Below are 26,656 nucleotides of genomic sequence, written 5' to 3'. Positions count from 1 at the left end.
GAGAAGCAGAATGGGATAAAAGAGCTGAACTGACAAACATTAGAACTAAGGCGCACCAAAAATACCAGGGTTTTATAGCTTCAAGTTCCATTAGAAAAATTACAGAAAAACTACAAAAAATTGCATTGGAAATGCTTCAGCACAGTCTCCAAGGGTGTTTGCAAAACTATTAACTTTTGCTAGGCAGCATCAACTAGTTCTTGTGGAAGCTCCTTTTGTCACTGACTCATACCAGGGTTTTGCTCTTGAAAATCTCTTCTCACTGAAGAATTTGGAGATTTAAGAGAAACAAGAAATTCAAGGGCTCTAGTCCTGGTGTCCAGATTAACAAATAGCACAATCTACTTCCAGCCCATGTTTAAGTGGAAAGCCCGAGCTCTGTGGAGCCTGCAGATATTAAAAGCATATTATGTCTTTCTTCAAGTATGCTGATAATGGCAAGACACATTCTCATCAACAGAAACCTGGCATGATTCTTGTTTCTAACCTCTTCCAAAGAGCTATTTTCCTTGTCATCAACTAGTATTATATTAAGTAAATAGTATCAATGCAGCTAATGAAGGCCTAAAAATTTCACAGCCATAATAAAATAACATAAAATACTCACTTTTCATTCAGGTATTTATACATAAAAACAAAACGCTTCCTTTGTTTTCTTTATAAACACTTTAATACTTGAACATCACAAAAAATATTTTAAGATGTGTGGTAGGCAATTTCAAGGTAGAAGAAAAACCTAGAGCAGCTCTATCAGGCTGAAAGCCATACAAGCAGATCAGGTTTTATATATAAAAGCCATGCATTTTGCTGCTTATTTGATTCTGCCCCCTTTGATAAGATGTTCCCTTAAACTGCTAACACCACCACTGAATAGGAAAAAGAAAGAATTTCAAGCATCTAAACTGGCAGCTCAAAATATAACTCAGTAGGGTAACTCAGAAATCTGAGGGCTCTCTAAGGTTGACATCTTTTACATGAGTCTTTCATAGGCTGACTGCATGTGGCAGACTGATTAAATGCAATAGCAAAAGAGAGCCTGAGTTTTAGATATTTTAAGCCAGAAGCTGCACTTGCACAGAACTGTTGTACTGAACATGAAGCCTGAACTAGTACTTCTTCAAGTAGCAAGGTGGTATACGTGCCTGCTGGGGGGATGATCTATTCTGCAGCTGTAAGGCACAATGAATGTTTAATTCTCCTCTTTAAGAGTTGCACAAATTGCAGCATTACACGTATCCTTGGCTGTATCTACCACTCCTTCTCCAGAAAGGAAGCTAGGGCTGACAATATCATCCATGGATAATTTCCTTGAGTAACCAGGGATAAGATAATTCATATCTTCTGAAGCATCCAGCATTCAGTTACACAGCAGTATGTGCAGGGCTATTGCTGCCTCTCTTTTAAGACTGGCCTCCCCACTCTACCTGCCCATCCTCCTTCATACATCAAGGGACACTAAACAAACTTCACTTTCCAAACCACTTTAAAGATTTATGGCATAGCATGCAACAAAACTCTAATAGCCCCTTAAAAAAAACACAGAATGGAAATCCTCTAAACAAGAGACAAGCAACAAAACATCAACAAATTAACTGGGGAAGGAAGCCTGGAGCCAGAAGTAGGAGAGCATGGTTTATTCCTTTGTAGCAGAGCAGCAATTTCACTAAAAGGTCAAAGTAAACTGAAAAGCTCAGCTGTACTGAGCTTTGGCCCAAATCAGGTAGGAGTGCAACCAGATCATGACCAATGGCTTCTCAGACCAAAAATTAACTTTGCAAGTTAAAAATAGACAGAACAGGAAGAAAGCAGTATAGGAAAATAACAGATTCTTGGTGTAGGCGACAAGCTTAGCCTAAGAAAGAAACCATGGACACTTTTTCTGAAAACCTGCAAGATTTCTAAACTTCTGTTATCGAGCAATGCATCTGGTAGTGGGAATTTGGCATAGTTTAGTGAAACACAGAAGTACATGAGATGATAGCACAGAGGAAGCATGCAAAAAGTGACTGGGAAACTCAAAATCAGCTTACAGAACCTATAAAGGGTATCAGTGGGAGGTGTAAGAAAACTGGTGCAATCAAGGAAAGTGCTACTTTTCCCAAAACAAAGGTCACATCATGAGAAACTGAATTCAGGCTACTTAAACCACCAAGAAAATCTGGACACAGTTATTAATAGATTAGTATCTCCTCCTTGGTATCATGAAAACAGATATGAAAGCGACAAGTTGTCTTAAGTCTTCACTGTGGTAAAATATATTATGAATCCAAAAAAACCGCAGAGGGTGATGCAAGAACAATCTCCCTTTGCTTTTGTTTGGATTCTACTGTGCTAAGAACCTCAGGCTACTAAGAAGCCCCATCAGGAACATGTTTTCTTCAGCTGCATCCCTAATTGGTTTTGTTGCTCTGAATACCTGCTTTCTTCATTTAATCACTATTTCAGAGAACATTATAGACCCAGATTCCAACACGTGCCTTATGTGATAGGGAGTACTGCTGTCTTGGATACACCAAGTGAAATATTTAGCAACCAAAGTAACATTTAGGAGAGAGAGTACAACACTGCTTTCCAAGACAGCTGTTTTACTTCACAGCAGCAGGATGCATCCAGTTAGCACTGACAAAAGACTAAAAGCTGTGCCAAGATACATTTCACTAAAAGATGATGGTAATACTTGAACAATGTCTTTGATTCAAGGAACCTCAAAGAACACTAGTCTATAACTGCAGCATCGTTACTGTTCCGCTCTGGGGTATGGTATCAGAGAAGTAATGGCCGTAAAATTAATGTGTTCTTATTTTTCTTCCATAAAACAGACTGAAAGGACTCATGCATGTACAGTTCTCATGTTATGTGCACTACAGCTGAAAAGAACAGAGACGCTGTATTTGATCATTTCAAATATAGCATGCTAGAATTTTGCCAGCAGAAAGCAGACAATTCTGGCATCCTGGATTTCAAGAGAGAAAGAAACTCCTTAGCTCAATGGATGCTAAAAATACTACAGAAACATGCAACTATTAAGACATTCTTTTTATTTCTCCCTCTAGCAAAGAGGGTTTACATTTATGTCACTATCCATGACATTAAAAGGTGCCTCAGATATCAGCCATCTGCCAAAGATAATGAGAAAAATGTAATTTCAGAGAATGCCCCCTGGCAGAAGGAGGAGACCTAGGAGACACAGGGGAGAATGGAAGCAGGTTACTACTGCTTGTGGTGACAGGTGAGTTCCCTCCCAGGCTGCCTGACCTTCCCAGGTGCCCTTACACACCAGGCGTGAGGGCTTGGAACAAGATGGACAGACAACTGATGGTGTGAACAAGGTTTTCCTGCTATGCTGATCCTCCTTGCTCTGCTGAACAACGACAGGGCCCAAGGGAACACATGGAGATGTGTGAGGAAAAGTATGGGCTGGATATAGGAGGAGGTTCTTCACGCAAGGGGTGGTTGGGCACTGGAACAGGCTCCCAGGGAAGTGGTCACAGCATCAGCCTGACAGAGTTCAAGAAGCATTTGGACAATGCTCCTGAGCACACAGGGTGAATTTTGGGGCTGTCCTGCACAGGACCAGGAGTAGGACTCTATTATCGTTTTGGGTCACTTCTGACTCAGGATATTCTATAATAAATGTAAGTTTTATAATAAATAATAAGCTCATAATAAATATAAGTAGGAACATTTGAAACAAGGCTCAGAACAAGTAGCAAATTAACTTCCTGCTTTCAAGGTCCTTTTTGAGAGGGTGGTGGTGGTTGCTGGTGTTGTTTCAAGACCATATTAGTCCTTCCAAAGGAGAAGGCCACTCAACATGTAATGGCTGAACATGAAATGGCTATGACACTGTTAGGCAGGCCATGAAAAAGCTGAGATGCAGGACTTAAAAATGGAAGAAGGCACATGAAAGGAATGAGACTAGGCAGATTAGGCATTTCTCCTTAGAACTGGACTCAACTGACAAGCTGAATGCACAGCAGGGGACAGACATAACTTTTATGCAAGTTTGCATGTTTCACTTAGTTTATGGTACAATGGGAAAACATGTAACAGTATTTTGGGACTAAAAACTAGCATGTTTTTCAGCATGTAAGTCTCTCAAATATGCAATCATGTAACACCTGCAGAGACACGGAAAACTGCTTCCTTATCACTTGTCTCATTTATCAGCTTGCCTCAGACTTACAGTACATGCTTTGCTATTTGTCAGAAACGGTAAACATTCCTGTACTTATTCAGAGGTACAAGTGTCTGATTAAACACTCCACTTAGTGCAACCAAGCATGGCAGAACACTGGCTGTACAATACAACACAGCAAAATCAGATGAGTAACTCCAGGGAAAGGACAACTAAGTGCCTTTCATCAAGCATGCCAAGAAGGGCACACATCTCCCCTTTCTGAGACATATCCTGAAGAATTTTGGTGCTTTGTAACAAGCAATACTCCTACAACATCTGAAAGGCACATTTCAGAAACTAAATTAGTGCTCAACAGCATGCCATTATTATCTTAAACACAAGCATGGTTTTAATTATCAAGCCCATGCACAGCACCATATCAGCAGAAACACAGTGGGTTGTTTCCTTTCCTTCACTTTCCACATACAATCTCCACCTGCTTCATGAGTCATTACCCACACATCGCTGTATTAACATAGTTGATTTATTGGGCAGTGACTTAAACAGATCATAGAACTCAAGTAAAGATTTTGTAAGGACTGATCTCAGTATTCTCAAAACCCAAAAGATTATGACATTTCTCTATCTGAAATATTTTGAACTGTCACATCTTATTCAAATCTATGTTCAAAAACAGAGACAAATAACTTTGGCTCTACATGGGTACAGCTAGCATTTTAAAGGATTGCGTGGTATTCAAGCAAGAGAGGAGGGTAACAACAGCTTCCCATGTTGTTATCTCAGAGTTCATCTCCTACAACACTGTTTGACTAAGCTTGAGATAAAGTTGCACTCATTAGCTCAAAATGCTAATGGTCACACTTCAATATTTGTATGCCATCAGCCTGGCATTCAGGCTTTGTGCAATGACAGTGTCTAATGAGAGGCACTTTTTTTCAATCCTTTGGTTTTCCTAAAGCCAAATATTACAGCTGAGCATATTAATATGAGGTTTCTTTATTCACTCTCAGTTTTTCTTGGTTGCTATAATACTACCAGCAGTAACTGTTGGATTTTTTTTAACACATTTGTAAAACTACTGTATGACCACTGTCATTTCTATATATTCAATTAGCTTGATCTGGATGTCACACCCTACAATCATCTTTCTCACAGTCCTAATCATATTCCTGGTTAATTCCACCTTCATGCAGGCAGAATTTCTTCCAACAGTACTGGACTCAGAAACATACTCCAAAGATACTTAAAAATATATGAAAACAATGAATATTTCTGTATTTTCTGTTTTACTAACATATACTTTGAAATTTTCTTTAATCTGTTTGCTATGTACTTTTTCACACAACAGCCACTTAAAATTCTATTCAAAAATAAAGTATTTATAATATGAATGCATCCCTTCACTCTTCTAGAATTTAATCTAAAAGTAACCGAACAGTTAAAGATGAAATAATTTTTTTTAGTTAAGATGGTGCAGGACTGGATTTCACTCTGGACTTTTTAACATAATAATTTCTTTTTGCCATCATTGTCTAGCCACGCTCAAAGGCAGACCTTAAATCATAAAGAAGTGAAGACATTTACACATCTCCACTAAGAAGGTATTTACTCTAGAATGACAGTTTACATCCTCATTACTCTTTTCCCTGCCCTCCTTTTCAATTCCAACAAGTATAGGTTCCTTCCAAAGATCTTGGACCTATTTGCTCTCAAGGACAGGAAAGTAACAGCAGTTTAGAACAGACTTTTTTGATTCCCATCAAGGCAGGCTATCAGTTAATTGCTTAATTCTCAAGCTTGGCCAAACAGTCTTGAAAAAAAAAAGTAACATAAGAAAACTAAAAAAAGGGGAAAATTTACTTGATTATATAAAACAAACCAGTGCCAATATTCATACTTACAGGCTGTGGCTGTTCTGCAATACAGCAGTTGAAACACAACCAAAACTCACTCATTGTTTACAGTCTGAAGTGGGAACACGGATGAAAAGCAGGACTCAATCTTTGTAAGTCTGTCTGCAGGTAGTAAGTTCTCTGAACAGGTTTATTTTTAATGGCTCCAATGTGAAAATCTTTTCTCTTGAGTTCTTCTCCCAAGACAAGTCAGTCCCAGTACAAAGAACTTGAAGGCAAAAAGTTATTTCAGTGTCTTCTTCCAGAAGGTTGATCCCCACACCAGAGTAGTATTACGTGTGCTTCTTTGGTCCCTAGCGTTACATGAACCTGAAAAGAGAAGTACATTAATCAAAAAGAGACAAGATAAAGGATCTAAAGCTCAAACTTAGCCACCCATACCACTGATTTCTTGGTAATACCCTGAACCACAGATTTGGAGAGGCATTAGCAAACAAGTCATGTGCTTTTTTCTACAGTGACTACCAAAAGTGGTATATACCATGAATCCATGTGAAACTTACATTCCAGCTTTGGTTAGACTAACTCATATCAAGAACTGGTGCCCAATCTTTTGGCAGTCATCACAGTTTGTTTCTAACTTTCAGATGTCATTTCAGAAAGTGGTAATTGCTCATACACCCCTTTATGTTTCTTAGGGAATCATGCCTGTTAACACGTCCTATTTCTCAATGGAAAAGCTACCCAGCCCATTCCCAGTGTGATATTTAAATGGTATTTAAACTCAACCCTGTTACACAATTGTCAATCAAAGGTATGCTGTCCTAAATATCAAAGAAACAAATACATTTCTGTATATGGAAAATTTGCAAAATGGCTGGATCTGGTCAACACAATGTATTTTCCTTCCACCCTCTTCTACCCAATGCTTAATTTACAGTTGACTTCAAAATATGGTATTAGTTGTAGACCTTGAAAGTGTTTCCTTAAATCTCTAAAACTCCTCAAGTGGAACAAATGAGGCTCCAGATTCCAACCATTCCTTTGCTCAAATAATGTTTGTTAGTAAACCTCCATTCTGGTTTCCTTCAGTAGGAGTGCAATAAAAATTCCTGTGAGACTTCACTTATCTTGCCCCATATCATAAACTTTACTTCCAGAGAAAGTGAGATAGTAAATATTGAGAAGTTTTTACAGGCATACTTCTTTATAATTCTTTCTACAACCGCATCTTCACTCACACAGATATTTTCACAATTATTATTCCTATGCAATTCCTCACAGGATGAAGTGGTTTGGAGGCTCCATGCAATGCACAAAACTATGCACACACACACACACACACATATATATATATGTATATATATGTATACACACATGTTCTGTGGCAGAGCAGGTCCCCTTTGCGACCACCTTTATTAGTTCCCTACATGCCAAGCACATGAGCAAAGATGATCCTCATTCACTTGGCATACATGCCAAGTCACTGCACTGTGTGGGGCCAAGACCAGCCAGGTACTTCCCAGGACTACTGCCTACAACACACACAAAAAGAATACAGCAGAACTTTTCCCATACTATATCCAAAGCCTTTGGGAAGCTCTCACACGTCTCAGCTTTTAAGACACTAACTGAAGCTCTTTGAGAAATAAATGCATGTTGCAGTAACATTTAAATAGCAAAACCCCAGCTGAAGTACTCGAGCATCCTAGCTTTGAAATATCAATAGACAGTGTCAAAACTAGGCTTATCTGCTTTGTATGGCATTCCTGGCTTAAAGATCAGAATATGAAGGGGGGGAATATGCTTTGCTAGGTTATCCTATTGCTAACACCATATAAAACAAACCAATTTTATTAAACAGGATTCCTTGAGGGCAAGAAAGAAACCAAAACAAGCAAACAATCCCCGCTCTGACAAAAATACTTCTATACAACCTTTTTCTGGTCAGGCACTTAATAAAGAACGACTTAGAATAGTGCTAACATGACATATTTTTACTACTTAAAAGACATTTTTCTTGCCTTAAAGATCACCATCTAAATCCCATGAATGAATCAACTGCAATAAAACACAGGATTCAACAACCAGTAGTGTGAAATCCAAGCATGAAAATAAAAGTCTCTAAGGAAGTTCTCACCCCATAATTAGATGGCTTCTCACCCATTTTCTCAATTATTCTGGTGACTGAAAATTTCATTAACTTTGAATAGCAAGAGTAATGAAGAAAACCTTCACAGAAAAATACTCTGCTGTTCTCCGCAGGCTCAGAAGTTGCATGCTACACAATTCTTTTTTAAATTTGATTCAGTATGTTACTAAATCAGACGTAAAACACAGTTAATTCCTGCTAAGCATGTTAACATTTGACAATTCTAGTCCAGTGTCTGTACAGCTTATGTCTCCTTAAGACCTGGTTGATTTACGTCTAAGACAGGTGTGAAGTTGTTCTGAAACACAGCAATGCATCCCCAATACTAGTTGTTCAGATCATGAAAAACTGAGAAATCAAATACTCAGAGATAGCATTTTTAAGTTTGACATACTGCAATCTGATAGAGCAAGAAATGGGTATTTTGCATTGGGCTTTTCCTGCTCTGCAAGTGTCTCAGTATTCTGATTTGTGACTCCTAAAATTATGACACTTGCTGCCTCCTCACAACCTCCTGGTGACTAAGTCTGTAACTCACATATCAAATTGTTGTTCTCACGGAGGGTTAACTTTGATCTGTCTATTATAACCAAGTACAGAAGACATGCACTGAAGGGCAGGGAGATTCCTTTTGTTGATCTGCCTCTATGTTTGTTCACTGATAGCTGGCACACTCCTTCAGCTCACTGCAGCCTCAAGCGCTGTGCTGAAGCCCTGGGAACAAACCTGAAGGGCTTCTGTGGGCACCTGTGAGCCTGGAAAGCTCTTCCTGGTTACAGAATACCCAAGGGTGCAGGAGTCTTGCTCTACACAGCCACTCTCTGCATGCAGGACTTGTTACGTCCAGGACAGTCAAAACTGACTTCCTGCCTTAGATCTAAAGCTTTTGAATGACAAAGCCAAGCTAAAGATTGTCAATAATACTCTCTGATTATATGTTTATTCTTAAAAAGACATTTTTAGTTCTATAGCCTGTGAAGTGCTACATTTGCCTTTGGTTTGGTGGTTCTGCAATCACTAACACTTTTTCAATCTGTGGACTTTTAATTAAAACACACAGTTGACACATCAGCGCGTCTGGAGAAACCGACATTAACTGAACCTCTTAAAAGGCAAACAAATGCTTAGCAGTATTTGTTAGAGCTCTGGAATTTCATATGCCTTCCCAGTCTGCTAAACAAAAGATTTTTACAGGGATCAAATTAATATAAATATCAGGTATAAATCTGTTGCACCAACATGAAAAGAAAAAGCAATTAAGCTGAAAGCAAAAAGGTGTATTGGTGCTGTGATGTTGGTAGCAACACACTAGAATTTCTGCTACACTACCAGTTGTTTGTTTAAAGAACAGGTTGAAACAGGAAAATTCTGCTCTTCTTTTCCAAATTACTGGTTATGAAGAAAGAAGGAAAGCAAAAGCCTCATAGTGGCTTACAGCTTCTAGTCGGGTAATTATGTAATATCAGCACACTAGCAATCTCATGGGAAATTGTTCCTGCAAAGCTTGAACTGCACCCCAAACCTAGCTGCAATTAATGAGGTCTCAAAACATATGAAAACATATATGAAAACATAATATTTCACATCTAGTTCTCTGCTTTTTCATACGATTAAGATTTAAGTCACAGAACCACAGAATGACCTGGGTTGAAATGAACTTCACAGATCATCTTGTTCCAGCCTCACTTCCATGGGCACACCTTCCACCAGCCCAGGTTTCTCAGGGCCCTATCCAACCTGGCCTGGAACACTGTGAGGGACGGAGCATTCACAACTCTAGGCAACCTGTGCCAGTGTCTCACCCTAACTTGGCACTGCTTGCAGCACTGCTGCGTCTGTCTGCGCAGACCTGCCGGATGAAGAGCACAACAGAGGCTGAGGAACGCACTGCACGCTAACAGCTCTGCCACCCTCTGGCTTCACTCTTTGCCCAGTTTATGAGGCTCAGAGTGGCAGAACAACGTAGAGCTCATACTAGAAAGACAAGACAATTCCTCTGTCTGAACCAGAAATTTATCAGAGTAATGATTCTGAACTCTGAATGCAATTCAGAGTGCACTTAATGACTCACATTACAAAAACAGGATTATCATGCAATTTTGTTGCATCTTAAGGCTTTTATACCTTAGTTATGATATCAATTTCAAAACATTTATAAAAATTCTAAGTATTAAGAAATCAAGATTTTAAAAATAATATATTGTTTAAAAATTAAAGTGAAACACCAACAAGGTAATTTTTGTTGCTCCAAGGTTTATTCCACAGTGGCTGGTCTCATGCAAAAACCAAAACTACTGCTTATTGTTAAATACCAGTCATAAAGGCAGTAGGCGCAAGCATTGCATTAATGAATAGTGGGCGAAGTACATTTTATTACAGTATCATCCATTTTTCTTACTAGAGCAGTATTAGCTTTTATGTGAGAAATATACAGAGCAGTAGAGGAGGAAAGATAAACCAAGAAGTCAATCTTCCCTCTGAGCTTTTCACATTTATTGATATAGAGCAGGTTAGACAGCATTTACTGTAACTGATCCAAACAGGAATATGCACTACACTGTGAAGAGTCAGTTAGAATAAAACTACTTATTAATTATACAGCTTGAGAACAGCCTGCTCTTTTTAAAGGCATCTCTATAGTTCCTTTTAAGGGTGAACTTTCTATATCCTTTGACTGTATACTGTTCACTGTGGCTTTAAACAGGAAATGTGGTAACAACGTTCTTTGACAATCACTTGAAGCAAATAAAACCACAGGAAGAGTAAAAATAAAATACAGGTGTTAGCATCTGAATTTAACTAGGCTTGCTCCAAAGCTCAGACTACTATTTAAGGAGAATGGGGAAAAAATGAGTAAAAAAAAAAAAAAAAAAGTAAGTCATGAACAAAAATCATGCCATGCCACAGTATGTCACGACACAACGTGATGGGCCATAATAAGCACATGTAGGCACAACGTCATGACCACTACTAGAATTCTAGTCTCAAGTACTTAATATAAAAAAACTTTACAGCTATTCTTACTATAGGAGATTCATCCCATGAAATACATGGGTATTTTGATTTGGTTTTTTTTTTTTGCCTTAAAGCCTTTGAAAAGCTATAATTTCCTTCAATCCTGCAAGCTGTAAGTAGAAAATTATCATTTCTGAGTGTATTTTTAAGACTTCTTTCACACTTTGCACTTTAATTTTCTATTGTAGCCACACTATTTCCCCTTGATGATAAATAAAGTCATGTGGCAACCTGAAATGAGGGGAGGAAAGGACTAAGGTGTGTCCAAACCAGGAGAGAGGCTCTGCTTGTGCACACTTCATGTACACTTACGTGTATGCTGTAGCAACCGGACAACACTCTCCAGCTCTCAAAGGAAGTGAAAAGTGTTTATTCATTTGCCAGCCTCATTACTTGAAATAAAACAGTCTACAAGAAGCAAGAGGTTTGAAACAAAGACACCAGAGAGAAAGTTGCCTCCATTCAGGAATTTTGTATCAAAAACTTTATCTCAACATGGCACTGAACTTACAGAAGCACTCTTCCTCCATTCCCCATGACAAGAACAGACACTTCTGGGCACTTTGACACTGATTTTAATGCAGCAATTATGTTTTGCACTTTCAAATCCTGAGAAACTTGAGCTCCAAGTAATTCTTGCCACACAAAGGACAACATTCAATATCAACATAGCCTGAACTCAGGCTGAAATCCTTTTTTCATTTCCTCATAATCTTCCCATATTAGTCCTGCCTTAGTGCCTCCCAAGTGCCTTAGGGTTTAGTTTCAATTCATTTAACAATCTTCTTCAAAGTCTGAGTTAAGACATTCTTGTACATTTTTGAACCCTGAATACATATTTGACCCTGTAAAAAGTAATTTGTAATACAGTTTTGCACATTATTACTAAAGCAGTAAGACTATGGGGCTTTATTTTGGGATTATTGGCCATTTGGAGTCAACTCTTATTTTTTCCCCCTATTAATACTCAAAGAGTTTTCATTAGTGTATTTCCTTAATCAACTTTGAAACAGGTTGTACATCACATCAAGCGCAACACAAATGAATGGCCATAAACAATTACTTATCATAAGAGCAATTTGCTTCCAAGGTAAATGTTTGAAAGACTGATGAAAACAGGGGAATAGGATGAAGATACTATTTACAGCTTACTTAAAGACAGATGGAATAACTGTTTTTAATTGTTGTTGTTGGTAATAGTACAGAGTCTAACTTTAGGAACAATCACATGCTTCACTGGAACACCTCCAGTTTTTGTGCTTTCACTTTGTAGTTACCCATCACAAGCTCCACTGCAATAAATGTACCCACCTGGAATAATACATGGAATGACAGCAAAAGATACAGGAAGGAAACCACAGCAAGTTTCTAAGGAGAACTAGGTTTTCTTTATCAGGCTGCTGATGGCATGAGAGGGAGCTGTAAAGAAGGGGACAGCAGAAAAGCACACAATTCTCTCAAGGAAAGAACAGCTCACCAAGTGTGACAGTAATCACATTTGCAAGTGCCAGCTCTGACCCTAAAGCAGAAAGCCTTTAAACATTTTTACTTTTTTTTTTTTTTTTACACTCCCATCAGCAACTCAGCAATTGCCTGAATTTTACTCTGTAGCCCTTTAGTTACACTTATTTATTACAAGGGATCCAGCCCTTGAAAGGCCCTCACTGTTTAGTGCACAGAGCCAACAAATGAGACAGCATCACCTCGTGACAAGGAAGTTCTTCATATCCAGTTCCATTGCAAAGCTTCCTCCTGTCTTTAATTAATAACTACTTTTGATACATATGAGCTCAATGCATCTTTCTGAAACAGCCAATTCACAGCTCATACTATTCCCCATACTTACATGCCCATCTAAAAGTTCTGCACTATGAAAATACAGAGAGACTAATAGAAAACTAATCATCCACAACTTTTTACTAAATAACATGAAGGCAAACCAAAGACTTAATAAATATGTTCTTTCCTACCTAAGACAGTCTAGGCATATTTTGGCCTACCTCCAAAAACAGTTATCTAAGAACAAGTAAAAAGCCTTTGAGAATTCACTCCTGTGCTTTAGAAAATCTGATTTCATACTGACTCCCTATTTGCATTTAAAAAAATGCTGTTAGACAAAGTTTTAATTGGTCAGTAACATTTTATTCTTAAGTGGCAAGTCCTGTAGAAGGAAAAACAATGCTTTTTTCAGCCTACCTTCTTGTTACTTCTAACAGGTAATACCAGTCATGGAATTAAAAAATAAAAAGGGCAAAGTAATGGTTCAAGGCAAACCATCAACAACATACCACTTCTGTAAAGAATGGAAAGAAAGAAACCCCCAAACAAACTAACCTTCCTGAAGAATGCCCAGCTATTACTTCAACAGTAATGATGGGGCATCCTCAACATTGGCATCCAGGGAGACCATAATTTTAAAAAGAGTGCAGCATTAGAGAGAATGGAACAGTCTAGGCTCATATCACATGGCAGACTATACAAGATACTGAAGGGACCCTCACATGTTACTAGTATGACAATAGATAAAAAACATTACTCACAGCATTTATAATGTGGGTTTTTTTTCCACAGGAAAGTAACACATCAAAGCAATTTCCAAGGGAAGTTTTGGACAGAGGAAAGGAGTAAGCATGAACAAGAGAAGAAAAGGATCATTAAAAGTGCAAGAGTTCACAGAGGCAAACTCTTAACAGTACAGTGTTTCATGTCAAAAAATATATCACTATGGCACCACTACTGCAGATTTTAACCAGCCATTGTAAAACAGCACTGCAATACAAGTCTGATGTTGTACCTAAAGACTTTTTAATGCACTTCAGTAAATTATTGCTGTTACTTGTGTTGTCCCAAATGCCTGGTGCAGAACGCCAATTTACACACCGAGACAAGAGATTTCTATTTTTTTTTATTTTAATTTGTGCAAAGTATGAGATAGGTGGCAACCCACAAAAGGCTGGCTCACAGATCATCAAAACTTTACACCATTTATACATTTCAGCAAATGAAGAAACCACAGTTCATTGGCTACAAGTTACACAGTTCTCTTTAATTGGTATTACACCTTCTGCTGGTTAAATGATTCTCATGCTAAGTAGTCCACATGCTCAGACCTTCTCCTGAGTCAGTAGGTTTCTTTAGTTGGTGGTCCCTGTCTCCCTCTGCCAGAATTACTTTCTACCCAGTTGGAGCTGGTCTCAGCACAGTTGCTGTGTTTGTTTTATTAGTTTCTTCCTTATCTTAGGAGTTGTGCCAAAAGTCCTTGTGGCACATAAATTCTGCTTTGTTTTTGTCCACTATCAGCAGAACATTCTTCTCTCCAAGTTCTGTCAACCTCCCCATGGGTCTGAGATCACAGAAAAACGTCAAAGACTAAACCTTAACAAGGCAATTCTACTTACAAGTAATTTATCTAATACCTGGACATCACTTCTTTATCTCCCACTCAAGTACAAAACAATTACGAGACCAAGTGCAGTAAGCAAAGGCAGTTTCACATTTTATGGGATTGGGTAAGTCAATTTCACTCTGAAATTTCACCCCATGAAAATAGCCAGGATTCACACATGGCCATCTGAAAAGCCAGATGAATCATCTCTGTTTAAGTCCTCCTTGGCATGTGACAACACGTGCTTCAAATGGGAGGAGTGCATCGTGCATCAGTGAGATGTCTCTGCTTAAACTTTCAGTTCCACAGCTTGCAAACAAAACAGAAGTAGGTTTTGGTTCAAAGTGTGACAGGAGTGCAGATTTTTAATCTGCTATCATTTAAGGCCTTATCAGTTATTAATATTGATTCTCTAACCCTTTTATAATTTCTTTAATATTAGCTCATTTAGATAACTTGAACTCTCTGTATGCATCCACATGTAGACACATGGGAGATGGCTTAAAAGACAAATCACATTTTCAAAGATACTGATGCCTTAAGTTTTAGGTTTTGTATTTTTCATATTCTGTGCTGCCTAGGTATGTAGTTTTGAGTGTCATATTAAGTGTTAGTGAACTCTCTTCACAAAGTAGGCAGACAAAACAATTCCTTTTCTGGCTTAATACCAAGGACAATCATTACACGTTTCAGGCCCAAAACCATGAACAACTGAAGGTGGACTGAAGAGATCAAACAAGAAGAATGGGACTTCACAATCTGAAGCTATGATTAATATTAATATGAATTAACCCCAATATGCAGATGGACCAAAACTTATAAAAATGTGAAACCTTGTGACCAGTGATCCATTTTGTGACCACTTTGGGTCCATCTTGGGTGTAGCCCTGGCCAGGCTCTTGTAACTGCCCAAGGTGTATCCTTTAAGGTTTTTTAATAAATACCTACTTTATTCTTAACTCTGTCTAGCCTCTGTTCTAGGTCAGCCTTCTCAAGGCACCAATGCAAACTTCACTCTAGAGTAGAAGTGCTATTTAGGACCTCTGGAGAAGATACTCACTGAAGTTATAGGCAGAGGCCTGTGAGTTTGTGCAGTCCTGTTTTTCAACTGTAGTGGTTCCCAAGAAGCATAACATTCTCTTGTTACTGCCCAGTGTACTGTACTTTCAGAACTCATTTAAATGACCACCCTGCAGCTTAATACAGGTGACATCTGTTGGCTTCAACTTCTACCACTGTTACTGTCTGCTCATTTGAAGAGCACTCACACAAGAACCACACATACACAAGTCAAAATTAAGCTTTGACTGGTCTGAGGTGGTATCAGTTTTTCCTGACTAGACACTTGAGAACAGTATATTAAACACTTGGTTTATTTTACATGGAGTCCATCTTCAGACAGAAAACAGAGCAGAAATGCCAACCAAGTTCGGCAGAAAAAGCAGGATGTAACTGGGACATACGGCAGAGACAGAAATTTTAGAACTTGTGAGAGGTGGCAAATGCTAACTGGGCCTGTTTAGATTTTGTGCTAAAGCATGGGGAACAGCACCAGTAGACCCACACAAGGCAAGTACCAAAGAATGCTCTAGTCAGAAACCTGCATCCATGTAAAAATCCTTGCCATAGCATTACATGTAGTTTCAGACCAGACCATGTGGAGAAGAAGAAAACTGGTACAATGCTTGGCTTTTTCCTATTCTCCATCAATAGCCAGAGATTAACTAGCACATTAATGTGTAACACACAGAACAAAGCGATGCCTAGACAGGAGGGTCAGGTTTCATCTTTTTCTAGAAGTGTACAGCAATAAATGGTTTTTTTCCCCTGCCTTGAGACATTTCTTAAGTCACTTAATGGAAAGGAAAATCCAGACATACCTATAGCAACAAAGAAATCTGGTCCAAGTACCATAATGTAAGCATGTCATAATGCGTATAAGAGTGTCCTAATTCTGCAACACTTAAACAAGTGCAAAGAAAACAATGAACTGAAATACAGCTCCTGAGAAGCACACACACAGAGCTTCTATGCCTCCACAGCACAGAAAACCCCTCTCAGCCACTTCTACACACAAGAAACCTGCTAAATACTGTGAGTGCATGCACATGCACATGTCCATACAAAGCCACACACATAACCTACAATTAGCAACTGTAGCAATCATAAAGTATTTAATTCCTATGGCTAAGGCTCTCATGCTATATCCATCAAGCATGAAAACCACCAACCAGAAAGCTAATAAGCTTTTACCTCTGAAGACTTCAGACAGCCTGCCTATACTAAGGAGAACAACTACAAATGGAAAAAAAGTTTCTAGGAGCACCTGGTAAAAAAAAAGTAAAAAAAAAAAATAAAAAATTAATATATTAGAGTTGCAGTCAGTATGAAATAACATTTTTCAGGTCAACAGCATATTTTGTTTTTTTGCTGGAAGGAACACTCATTTTTCAAAAGAGAATGAAATCCAGAAAAGGGAGAAAAATCAGAAACTCTTCGGATTTTTTATACACACAGTTGCTTGCACTAAGACATTACACATGCACAGAGTTATACCTCATTACAAGCAATAACACCAGTATCTACACAGGCTTGTTTATTATAGAAGAAATACTGTAATTCGCAAAATATCTTCTTTTGTGACTGTCTTCAAATTTCAGCTTGATCCACATAATGCATATTAATTAAAGGAACTACTGCTCTATGCTTCTCCCTTTCCCAAACTGAAATTCACTGCAAATGATCCTTAATATTGAGTTGAATTTGAGTATTTGCTTTGCTCTTTAAAATAAGTACTTGAGCACAGAGAGCTCTTGCTGCCTACACTGATAAAAATGTTTACCTCCACAGAGTATGAAAAAAATGTAACCACAAACAAAATCTTAAAAATCCTCATTGACTTTAATTTTGTGACAGACAGACGCTTACTAATTTTTTGGTTGGAGCTCAAGTTTGCTGTTTGGCAAGTCTGTGATGCATGAACCCACTCTGAGTCAAGAATACTTTCAGACATCATCAACAAGAAGGTTTGACTGAAGTCAGTCCTGCTGTGCAGAATTCTGCTAGGCCATATCTTCACAGGAACGAAGGAATCTAGGCCATGTCTTACCACAAGCTAACAGAACCAGCCTGAGCTCACTGTGATGGGGTCACTCCCTCAGCCTTATCTTCTCCAAGCTGAACAAACCAAATCATCCTAACTACTCTTCGGAATTCTTGCTCTCAGGACCTACCACCATCTTGGGCACCTTCACTCTCTAACAGCTTTATGTCCTTAAACTGTGGCACTCAGAACTGCCCCAGCACTGGAGGTGAGGCTGCCCCAGCTCAGAGCACAGCAGGACAATCCCCTCCCTCGCCCAGCTGTGACGCTGTGCCTGATGCCCCCAGCATACAACTGGCCCTCCTGGCTGCCAGGGCACTGCTGGCTCATGTTCATGTTCAACTTGCCATAAAACCAAGCCCCAGATCTCTTTCCAACTCTCTTTCTGGATGGCTGCTTTTCAGACTCTTGCTCTCTAGCTTGTATATTCAAGCAGTATTACTTTGGATCAGATACAGAATCTGGCATTTGCTCATTTTATGTTTCATGTGGCTGGTGATTGCACAGGTCCCTCATCTATCCTGATCTCTCTGCAGGGCCTCTTCACCCTCAAGGGAGTCCACAGCTCCTTCTAATATAATTGATAAAGTTACTTCATATAACACAATTTACTCAATATCTGCATTCAGACCATTTTTAAAAACACTTAAGTGCACTGTTCCTTAGATGGAGCCCTGTGGAACCTCACCAGTGACAGGTGACCAGTCTGATGTCACTCCATCCACTGTAACCCTTTGCGCCTGACCCATGAGCCAGCTGCTCACCCATCACATGAAGTGTTTATCCAGCTGAGTGCTGGACATTTTCTTCAGAAGGGTCCTGAGAGATACAGCATCAAAAACTTCACAGAAATGCAAAAAGATTACATCAACTGGGTTCTCTAGGTCAACTGGGTAGGTTACCTTGTAAAAGAAAATTAAGTTTGGCAAACAGATCCCCTCATGAACTCATGCTGGTTGTGACCAATGACTGCAGATTGTCCTTAAGATGTTTTTCAGTAACTCCCATACCACGTACTGAAGTGAGACTGACAGGCCTGCAGTTACCAGTCCTTCTCACTTTTCTTGAAAATTGGGTTAAATCACTTCTTACTTTGCATTCAACTACTACTTAATTGATTACCATTTAATTTCCATTCAGCCATTGATTAATAGTAATTTGGTCTCCATGTAATCACTAACAAAAGCCTTTTAGTTAACATTATAATCATGACTTCTCTTAGTTCATCTGCCACATGGCATTTTATACACCACACAATATGAACGACTTTATCAAATTAAGTTCAATCATAAGTTATTAAAATTTAGAAAAATAAAATAGGAAACCAGGTAGACATGTCCAGTTTTAAGCCCAAAAGACACTATGCCATCTTTCCTACATATGTAGAAGAATAACGAAGTACATATAGTCAACTTAAGACAAAAACACATGGTGCACAAATTTTCAACACTTCAATGCAATTTCATTGAAGATACCAGAATTACTGACCTAGTTATGAAACAAAGGGCTATACAAAAAAGGGAGTTTCAAAATGTTCCATAAACATTCTAACAAAGTATGTATTCTCAGCAGAACAGTTACTGCTGTTCTGCAATCTGAACCCAAAGGAAACTAGATGGTCTCCTCAGAAATGGGCTGCCTATCTTGCCAAGGAACACTGGCTTGTGTTCCCTGTGTACCCACAGAAAGGCCATCACTGTTAAAAGTGTCCATTTGGGAAACATCCTGTGGATAATATCTCAGTGCCAGAGTAAAACTCACCTGGAGTTCTACAGCCAGTGTTAAACCACTGCAATCCTCAAACTGTTTGACTTTCACAGGAAACACCCATATATACAGTAGTGTATGGCTTACCTACACTGACAGGTACCCAGGGAAAGGAAAACTTAGAATTAATGTGTCAAAGCTACAAGTCATTTTTCCTACAAGCTTTAAATTACCTTGCTCATATTTTAAACAGATTCATCTTAGCTCCTGAAACTGAAAGCTGCTGACAAAGCCATAAGCAACTTACAGTACTTGTTCATTAAATATGGAAGAAATCTTACATATCTCAATTCTTAGCTTCTCACCATACCAGTAAATAGGTAATGTGAAAAGCCAAATAACCACAGGATGACACTATCTGAATTTAGCAGTAAGCTCCTAGTAATATTAACAACTTCAAAATTGTACTGTCATACAGACATTTCTGTAGACAGAAAATACAAGCAACATCCTCTTAAAAAACAGGCATATTCTCAAATAGGATATAATTTGATAGATGTAAATTCAGTCTGCCAACAATACACTTATAAATTGCAGGTTATCCCATGCCACAAACTGTCCTATCTTATCCAAGAGCCTACTAAACAAATGTGTTTAAATATGCTTCATAGCATAAAAAAAATGCTCTTCTACATTCTGAGTTTTGGGATTTGTTTCATAAAAACAAAAAATCAACCAAGCTTCAATTTCTTGAGCTGTCAAAACCCCATGCTATGAAATAAATTGTGAAAAATATAATTTATTAACTGAAGAATCCTCTGTTCTCTGTGATGCCAAGTATTTGCTGTATATTACATTAATAAGCATGAGAAGACTGAGACATTATACCTGGACAATTCCTGCTTTGTTCCTCAGAACACAGCCAAAGAAACTTTCCAGGATGCATCTGGACTCAGCACGTGGTCTCCTGCCTGCCCTCAACAACTTTTTTGGTAGTGTCTGTTTCACCATTAGCTTCAAAGTTTTCTGTGAAACAGAAGCGTTTGGTTTGCTTAAGATCTGGGCTGTGTGACAGCAGGGGACAATAATCAGATCAACAGGTAGACAGGAGCAGATTTAGTGGCTAAGGGTGCAGCCACTGAGCACCCAGCTGGCTGCAGACTTCACCCTGCGAAGTGAGCCCCTCAGGATCAGGGATCTCACACAACTTTCCAACCCCTGTGGGGGTAGGCTACAGCCTCATGGCTGTACCTCTGCAAGCACCCTCAGTGAGGGTAGCTGACATTTTTAAATCTTAAGGGGAAAACAGATGGATATGTAGATTACTAAGGTTTTATTTTTCTCCCCATAAACACAATCTGATTCACCTGAATTACATTTATTCATTCATTCTGACTGCAGAAGTACTTCAGCCAGCTGGCTTTGATGTACTCATGCATCTGCTGTTAGTTCTCTTTCTTAAAAATTATTTTTGTTTGCGCTGAAGTGTATTTTGCACCAGAAACACCCTATTATTTTTTTCCCAATGCATTCCATCCCAAACTCACATCACACAATTATATTCACTGAAGGCAGAACATGATATTCACAAAGCTGAGTCATGCCAGCTACTAAATACAACATCTTCTAAGAGGGTTTAAATAACACAAGATTTTTTTTATCAATTAATTCAGGGACCGTGAAGGTGAACTCTTAACCTTATTGTTGGAAGAAGATGCTTTCTGCATGCTAAAGCTCAACTCACAACAAAGTTACCTGCTTCTTGTTTATGCAGAGTTAGAGAAACTCTATATCATGCCCGTGTTCAGAAACAGAAGTTGTAAATGCAGAGTCAAACACAGTGCTTGTGCTGTCTGGAGTCTTGATTATACCCCAATTTCACTAAACAAAAATTACCAAGGTGCCCAGCTCTCCTAATCATGTTCATTTTTCTTGGATTGATCAGAGAGTTCTATTCTGAATTAGTAAGTAACTACCACAATTAGTAAGTAACTAACACAAGATGTTCCCAAAAAATCTTAACCACACAAAAAAGCCCACAAAGAACCACATCACAATCCTCCCTGCCCCCAAATATAAGGGTATTTAATGATTTAGCACAAGGCCAGACAGCATTTGCTGCTTAATTCCTTTTATCTTTTAGTTAGTCATGTTCCCACACTACTTCTGCCTTTTAATGTCTGAACATTTACAGGTTAGAGACCATTTTTTATTAACTAAGAAATCAGAAAATATATTTTGGAAAGGGGGGAAAAAAAGAAGGCAATGCAAACACACTGGATATGAGACTAGATCTGCCCATGCTTACATACACTATGCCTATAGAAGAGGTAGGTGTATAGTTGTCTGAGATGTGAGTTCATACATAATCATTGCCCCACACTTCATCCACATCCCATGATGGCACCTCTGGAGATGTCAAGTGTGGCTGCTTGTTAGGGAGTTGACTTGCACAAGCAGAGCAGTGATAGGGGAAAAACCAGAAAGCTACTACAAAAAAACCCTAACATTTCCTGAATTTTTTTCTACATTGACAACAGTCTCAGTAGGCAAGTAGTGGAAATTTCAGCACATTATTTAGTGGGGGAAGAAATGAAAAGGTTCTTGATGTACGTTAAAAAGCTACATTACCAAAAAAAATTGATTCAGTAATGATTCAAAGTCTTGGCCAATACTTTGATAAATAATACCAAGCATATAAGCAGCCTGTAGTTTTTTCCCTGAACTTCATACATTCCCAGCATTCTAATACAGTCATGATTCATCATCTTAGATCCAGTGACTTCTTTGATAAAATCTGTGATACCAATTATGAGATAGGATTGTCACTGCCAAGGCTGGTAGTTACAATAAAGAAACCATCATGCATATATATAAGGATCTTTGAGTATAATCAATTGTCATTAATTCTTATTTCTAGTATTTGACAGGAATTAGTTGCTAAAACCAAACAAAAAAATAAACAGGAGGCTCATGGGAGGTATAGGCTTTAAAGAAGTCTCCTGACTCTTCCTCCTTATATATGTGGGAAACAAAGGCATGCAACAATTGCATTGTAAGATAGCCAAGGACATTCATAGTCAACTTGCTCTAAGCACACGCATTTCCACCATTTTAAGGATTTCAGTGCGCATCTCCTCCCAGAGGTGGGGCACAGAAACTGCTTACAGATGCTAATGACAAGAGACCCTTTCAAAAGGCAAACAAATATCTACTAATTTTTGAAATTCTGTATGCTAACTTTTGACGGTTTTATGAACAGACATAACAAAAGTAAAATATGTTATCTTTTCTTAGAAAGCAACTGATATTTGCCTCATCAAAAGTTCTTCATTGTGTAGTATGCCGTGAAAAAAACTCTACTGAATATGTGCTACTGATTACTTTAATCTGTGATGGTTTTAAAAAGAACTCTACACATCTTCCTTGGTATCTGTTTTCATTGCATTCTAGCAATACAATTACAAAGACATATTCATAAAATTTCATTACAAAATCACATTATTTTTAAAGGGAATCTTTTCACCTATACAGTTTTACTGCTCAGAACAAACGTAACAAGTGGTCCTCTGCATGTCTGGCAGTAACACATGTTACTCCTCAGTTAACATAATTTTAAGAGAAGACTAGGTTTAATCCTTTTTTAGGTGGAAAGACTGACTGAAGTAAGGAAATATAATATATGCAGTTGCTGCAGTATCCATGGAAACTACTTCTCTACTAGCCAGGCAAAACTCCAGCATCCACATGGCGAGTTAAGAGTATACACTTATCAAGTTTTAGGTACTCTTGGTAGTGTCATACCCCTTATGTCAATCTCGTGTATCTATAAAACCTCTGCAGTATCCTCAGCAGCTCTTTGACAAAACTCGTTGTACAACCACCTAACAAGCCCCTAATGCATTCAGCGAGTCTGTTCTTTAGGGAGCACTAATAAAATAGGTACGCAGGTGTTAGAGTTATCAACGCTTGCTTTCTAGGTACACACCAAACAAAACAAAGCCAAACAAACAAAAACAACAACAAAAAAGTGAAAGTAGATTTGTTGTCTTCACTACAAAGAGGCAGCAATACAGTACTATAACTGTGCCAGGTAACAATTAATCTCTCACTGTTTACTAATATAAGGGTTTGCACAAGTCACTAGAATTTTGTACTCTATTTTGAAAGGATTCTTATATGACAGAATTTTAAAATGCCTCATTTTTTTCTCAAGATACAGATATTATACTTATATCTTGAGATTATGAGTAAGAGTCAAAAGCCTTGTGAGACAATTTGCACAAGAAAAACAAGCTAAAGAAACAAAACACAGTTTGTAAAAAAACCTTAGGTACTACTGCTGACCTACTGAAGTTACCAAGCAAACTAATAACATCCTCTTTTCTGAACTAGCTAGAACTGCATTTATTTGCATAATTCTCTTTCCTAAGCATTATTAAGTTGAAAGTATATTTTTAAAACAACAAATAAATATATAGTTAAGTCATTGGTTAATTTGTGGCCACTAACATGATTGTACTGGTTTGTATTTACCAGAATGTTCAGTCTTCTTTTGTTTGTTTGGGGTTTTTGTTTTATTTTATTAACTAAGAAGCAGAAAAAAACCTCCCTGGAGTTTGAAACTTCATTGTGTAGATAAATGCCAGATAATATAAACATAGCCTGCTTTGGAATTTCTAGTTACAAAAAGAAACAGTGATAAACGGACAGGTGTGTTTCCCCTCTGTAAAGGCCTCCACACCACCATTAATCAATACTCTAAACAAAGAGACATTAAAGTAATAATTGAAGATCTTGAATCTCTAGTCCATTTGTTTAATTCATTTTTTTAATGCCATTTGAAGAAAACAAATGATGCAGTATCCATTAGTGCCTTTAGAAAGTTATTCTGATGATTAAACCATCTAAGTCTGAAAAATATGCCCCTTCATTTCCTTATCGTTCACAAGCACTTTCTCATCTAACCTCCTCCCCCTAGCTTTTTCCCCTCTTTCTCAAAGAACATTTTCTCTACCTCCTCACTTTTAAAAAGGCAAGATACAGGAAGAATTACAAATAAGCATCTGGAAAGTGTGCCTGTCAGAGAACTAGTGCATCACTAGCCTTTTACTATCATTTTCATTATGTGTGACATTCCAAGTAAAGACATACAACACATTGTTTTATTTTAAAACAATTTAACCAAGGCTTTGTTGTAATTTTCCCTATTTCACAATTTACCTTGACATTTTTGCTGTGGATGCATTCCATATGTTTTGAGTTTTCAAAAAATTAATAAATATTCTGTTCTTGTCTACATATCTACCTTCCATAGGATCATCGAACCGGTACAGCTCAAATCTCAAAGAAATAAAGATGCTAGAGTTACTTTGGGAAAAGCGACCCCCAAACTGCCAGGCATATTCCTCAAGACACTTGCACTACTATGATGCTGTTAAGGCTGAAACTACTGTTGGAATTGTGTGCAAATTTTATCTTTCTGCTGGTATTTCAAACAAACAAAACAATTGCCCTCAAGGTGTGTCAAGCTACACAGTTCTCAGTCTCTAGTGCTTTCCCTTTTGTGCTGTCTCTGCTCTTCTTCCTCTCCACTGTGAAGTAAGCATGTTAAATCCGGGGGACACGAGGGGCAGGAGCAAAAAGTTGGAAAACAAAATAGAAAGAACAAGACAAGCAGCCCTTTCATGCTGTGTTCACCTCTTAATGCAGTGATGGTGAAAAAGAGCCATTGAAAGAGAACTAGGTTATTCTTGCTATGGAGTCCTTTTATACTTACATTCCAACAACTTTTGTTAATAGAGGAACCTCTGCCTTTTGCTTCTGCTCCTGTTATCCAGGCCTCCACACTTGCCCAGCAAAGCCTTCAGACACTTCTCTTACCTACTTCTTGCTTTTTCTTCTTTCTCAAGAACATCTGTACGTCTCTCCTCCACTGAACACATGTGGCAAGGAAAAATCATCCACTAAATATTAAATTCTGTACTGGTCAAAATAGTATCTACTTACAGCAGGTGTTATCAGCATGAAATAAAACCTTATTGCTGTGGCAGTAAGTGATGGCACATCAGTGAGGTTACATTCTTTTCCCCATTGTGGGCACTTCAGTTTGGCCATCACATTACCTGGGAATATTTGCTTATCCACACTGAATGAACACTTTGAAGTACAAAGACCCAGCTCTGGGAAATTTGTATGGTAGGAAGGAAAGGGAAGAAATGAGATTATTTATAAGAAAACATGTTTGAAAACAGTATCTGCACTTGTGATACAGATCAGAGGCATACTGTCTCCAAGCAATCTCTCTTGCATTATTTTATTTAGTTACCTGCTGGCAAACAGGTAAGAAAGGCAAATGAAATATACACACAACATACTTCCTCCTAGTTCCCAACCTTCTGACCTAAGAAGAAAGTGAAGCATAAAAAGTAAACAACGTTTTGACCATTGTATTTCTTGTGCCAAAACAATCACAAGGCATGGAGTACTTCTGCTGACAACTTGAAGAGTCCTGAATAACAAATGTGAAGTACAATACTAATGCTGCCTCACTATGAAAAGAATGCTGCTTCCACACAGAGTAAGAATCTTAGTAAATATAAGCATGAAGACTCAAATGTTTCTCACATCCTTCAAAACTATTTACCCACCTGAAACAGCGAAATACAAGTTCCTTTACTCAAGATCAACTACAGATTTTTCAGATGGGTAACACAACAGGCAGGTTTTTGTAACATACATGACAAAGTCATTAGGAAAATGGCAGTGACAACTATCACAGCACTTTGCATCAGGAAGGACTACCTTCAAGACCCAAACTAGCCACAGACAGCAAAGTAATTATAAGGCTTACCCCCGATGGACTTCAGATCAGATGCTTTCAAGTTTAAGCCTGGAAAACAAGCACTTTTCCAGAACCTTCTACACTACTGTCACCATATGGTGTCCTATTCAACTCTTCTGACAGGTAAACTTAGTTAATCAGCTATTTCTCTTGGTGACTACTTCCTTAGACCACAAGGTAAGTATTTATTCAGAACCATCGTCCTGGGTCCAGCTGTTATTATGAAGAAACAAGACAAACCATAAGAATTTCCTAATATACAAATCCACTACTTTTACTGGTGCTCCCATGGTCAGCAATACTTCCCTTTCAAAACACAGACATAGGGTCATTTAACACAGCAGAACTTGTCCCATGCCCTCATTGCAACAATGTAGAGACAGAAACCACTGACTAGGACAACAGTTTCATTTTCTCTCAAGAACTACTGTGGCAAATGACCACAAAACAGGCATT

General features: G+C 38.3%; 1 protein-coding gene across 11 annotated transcripts in view; it reads right to left on the bottom strand.

Moving 5' to 3' along the window:
- CDC42SE2 (CDC42 small effector 2) overlaps positions 1 to 26,656 on the bottom strand; it is an 81,142-nt gene that overhangs the window by 26,689 nt on the left and 27,797 nt on the right. For all 11 annotated transcript variants that reach the window (XM_058826990.1, XM_058826985.1, XM_058826991.1 and 8 more), the window contains one exon: positions 6,043 to 6,363. In XM_058826990.1, the coding sequence (XP_058682973.1) occupies positions 6,043 to 6,096 (54 nt within the window). In that variant the 5' untranslated portion in view covers positions 6,097 to 6,363. The remainder of the gene's footprint in view (positions 1 to 6,042; positions 6,364 to 26,656) is intronic.

The sequence above is a fragment of the Poecile atricapillus genome, chromosome Z (genome assembly GCF_030490865.1).
Source record: "Poecile atricapillus isolate bPoeAtr1 chromosome Z, bPoeAtr1.hap1, whole genome shotgun sequence".
Taxonomy (NCBI): Eukaryota; Metazoa; Chordata; class Aves; order Passeriformes; family Paridae; genus Poecile; species Poecile atricapillus.
The sequence above is the reverse complement of the archived record's forward strand: the minus strand, read 5'-3'. Positions and strand labels throughout refer to the sequence as shown.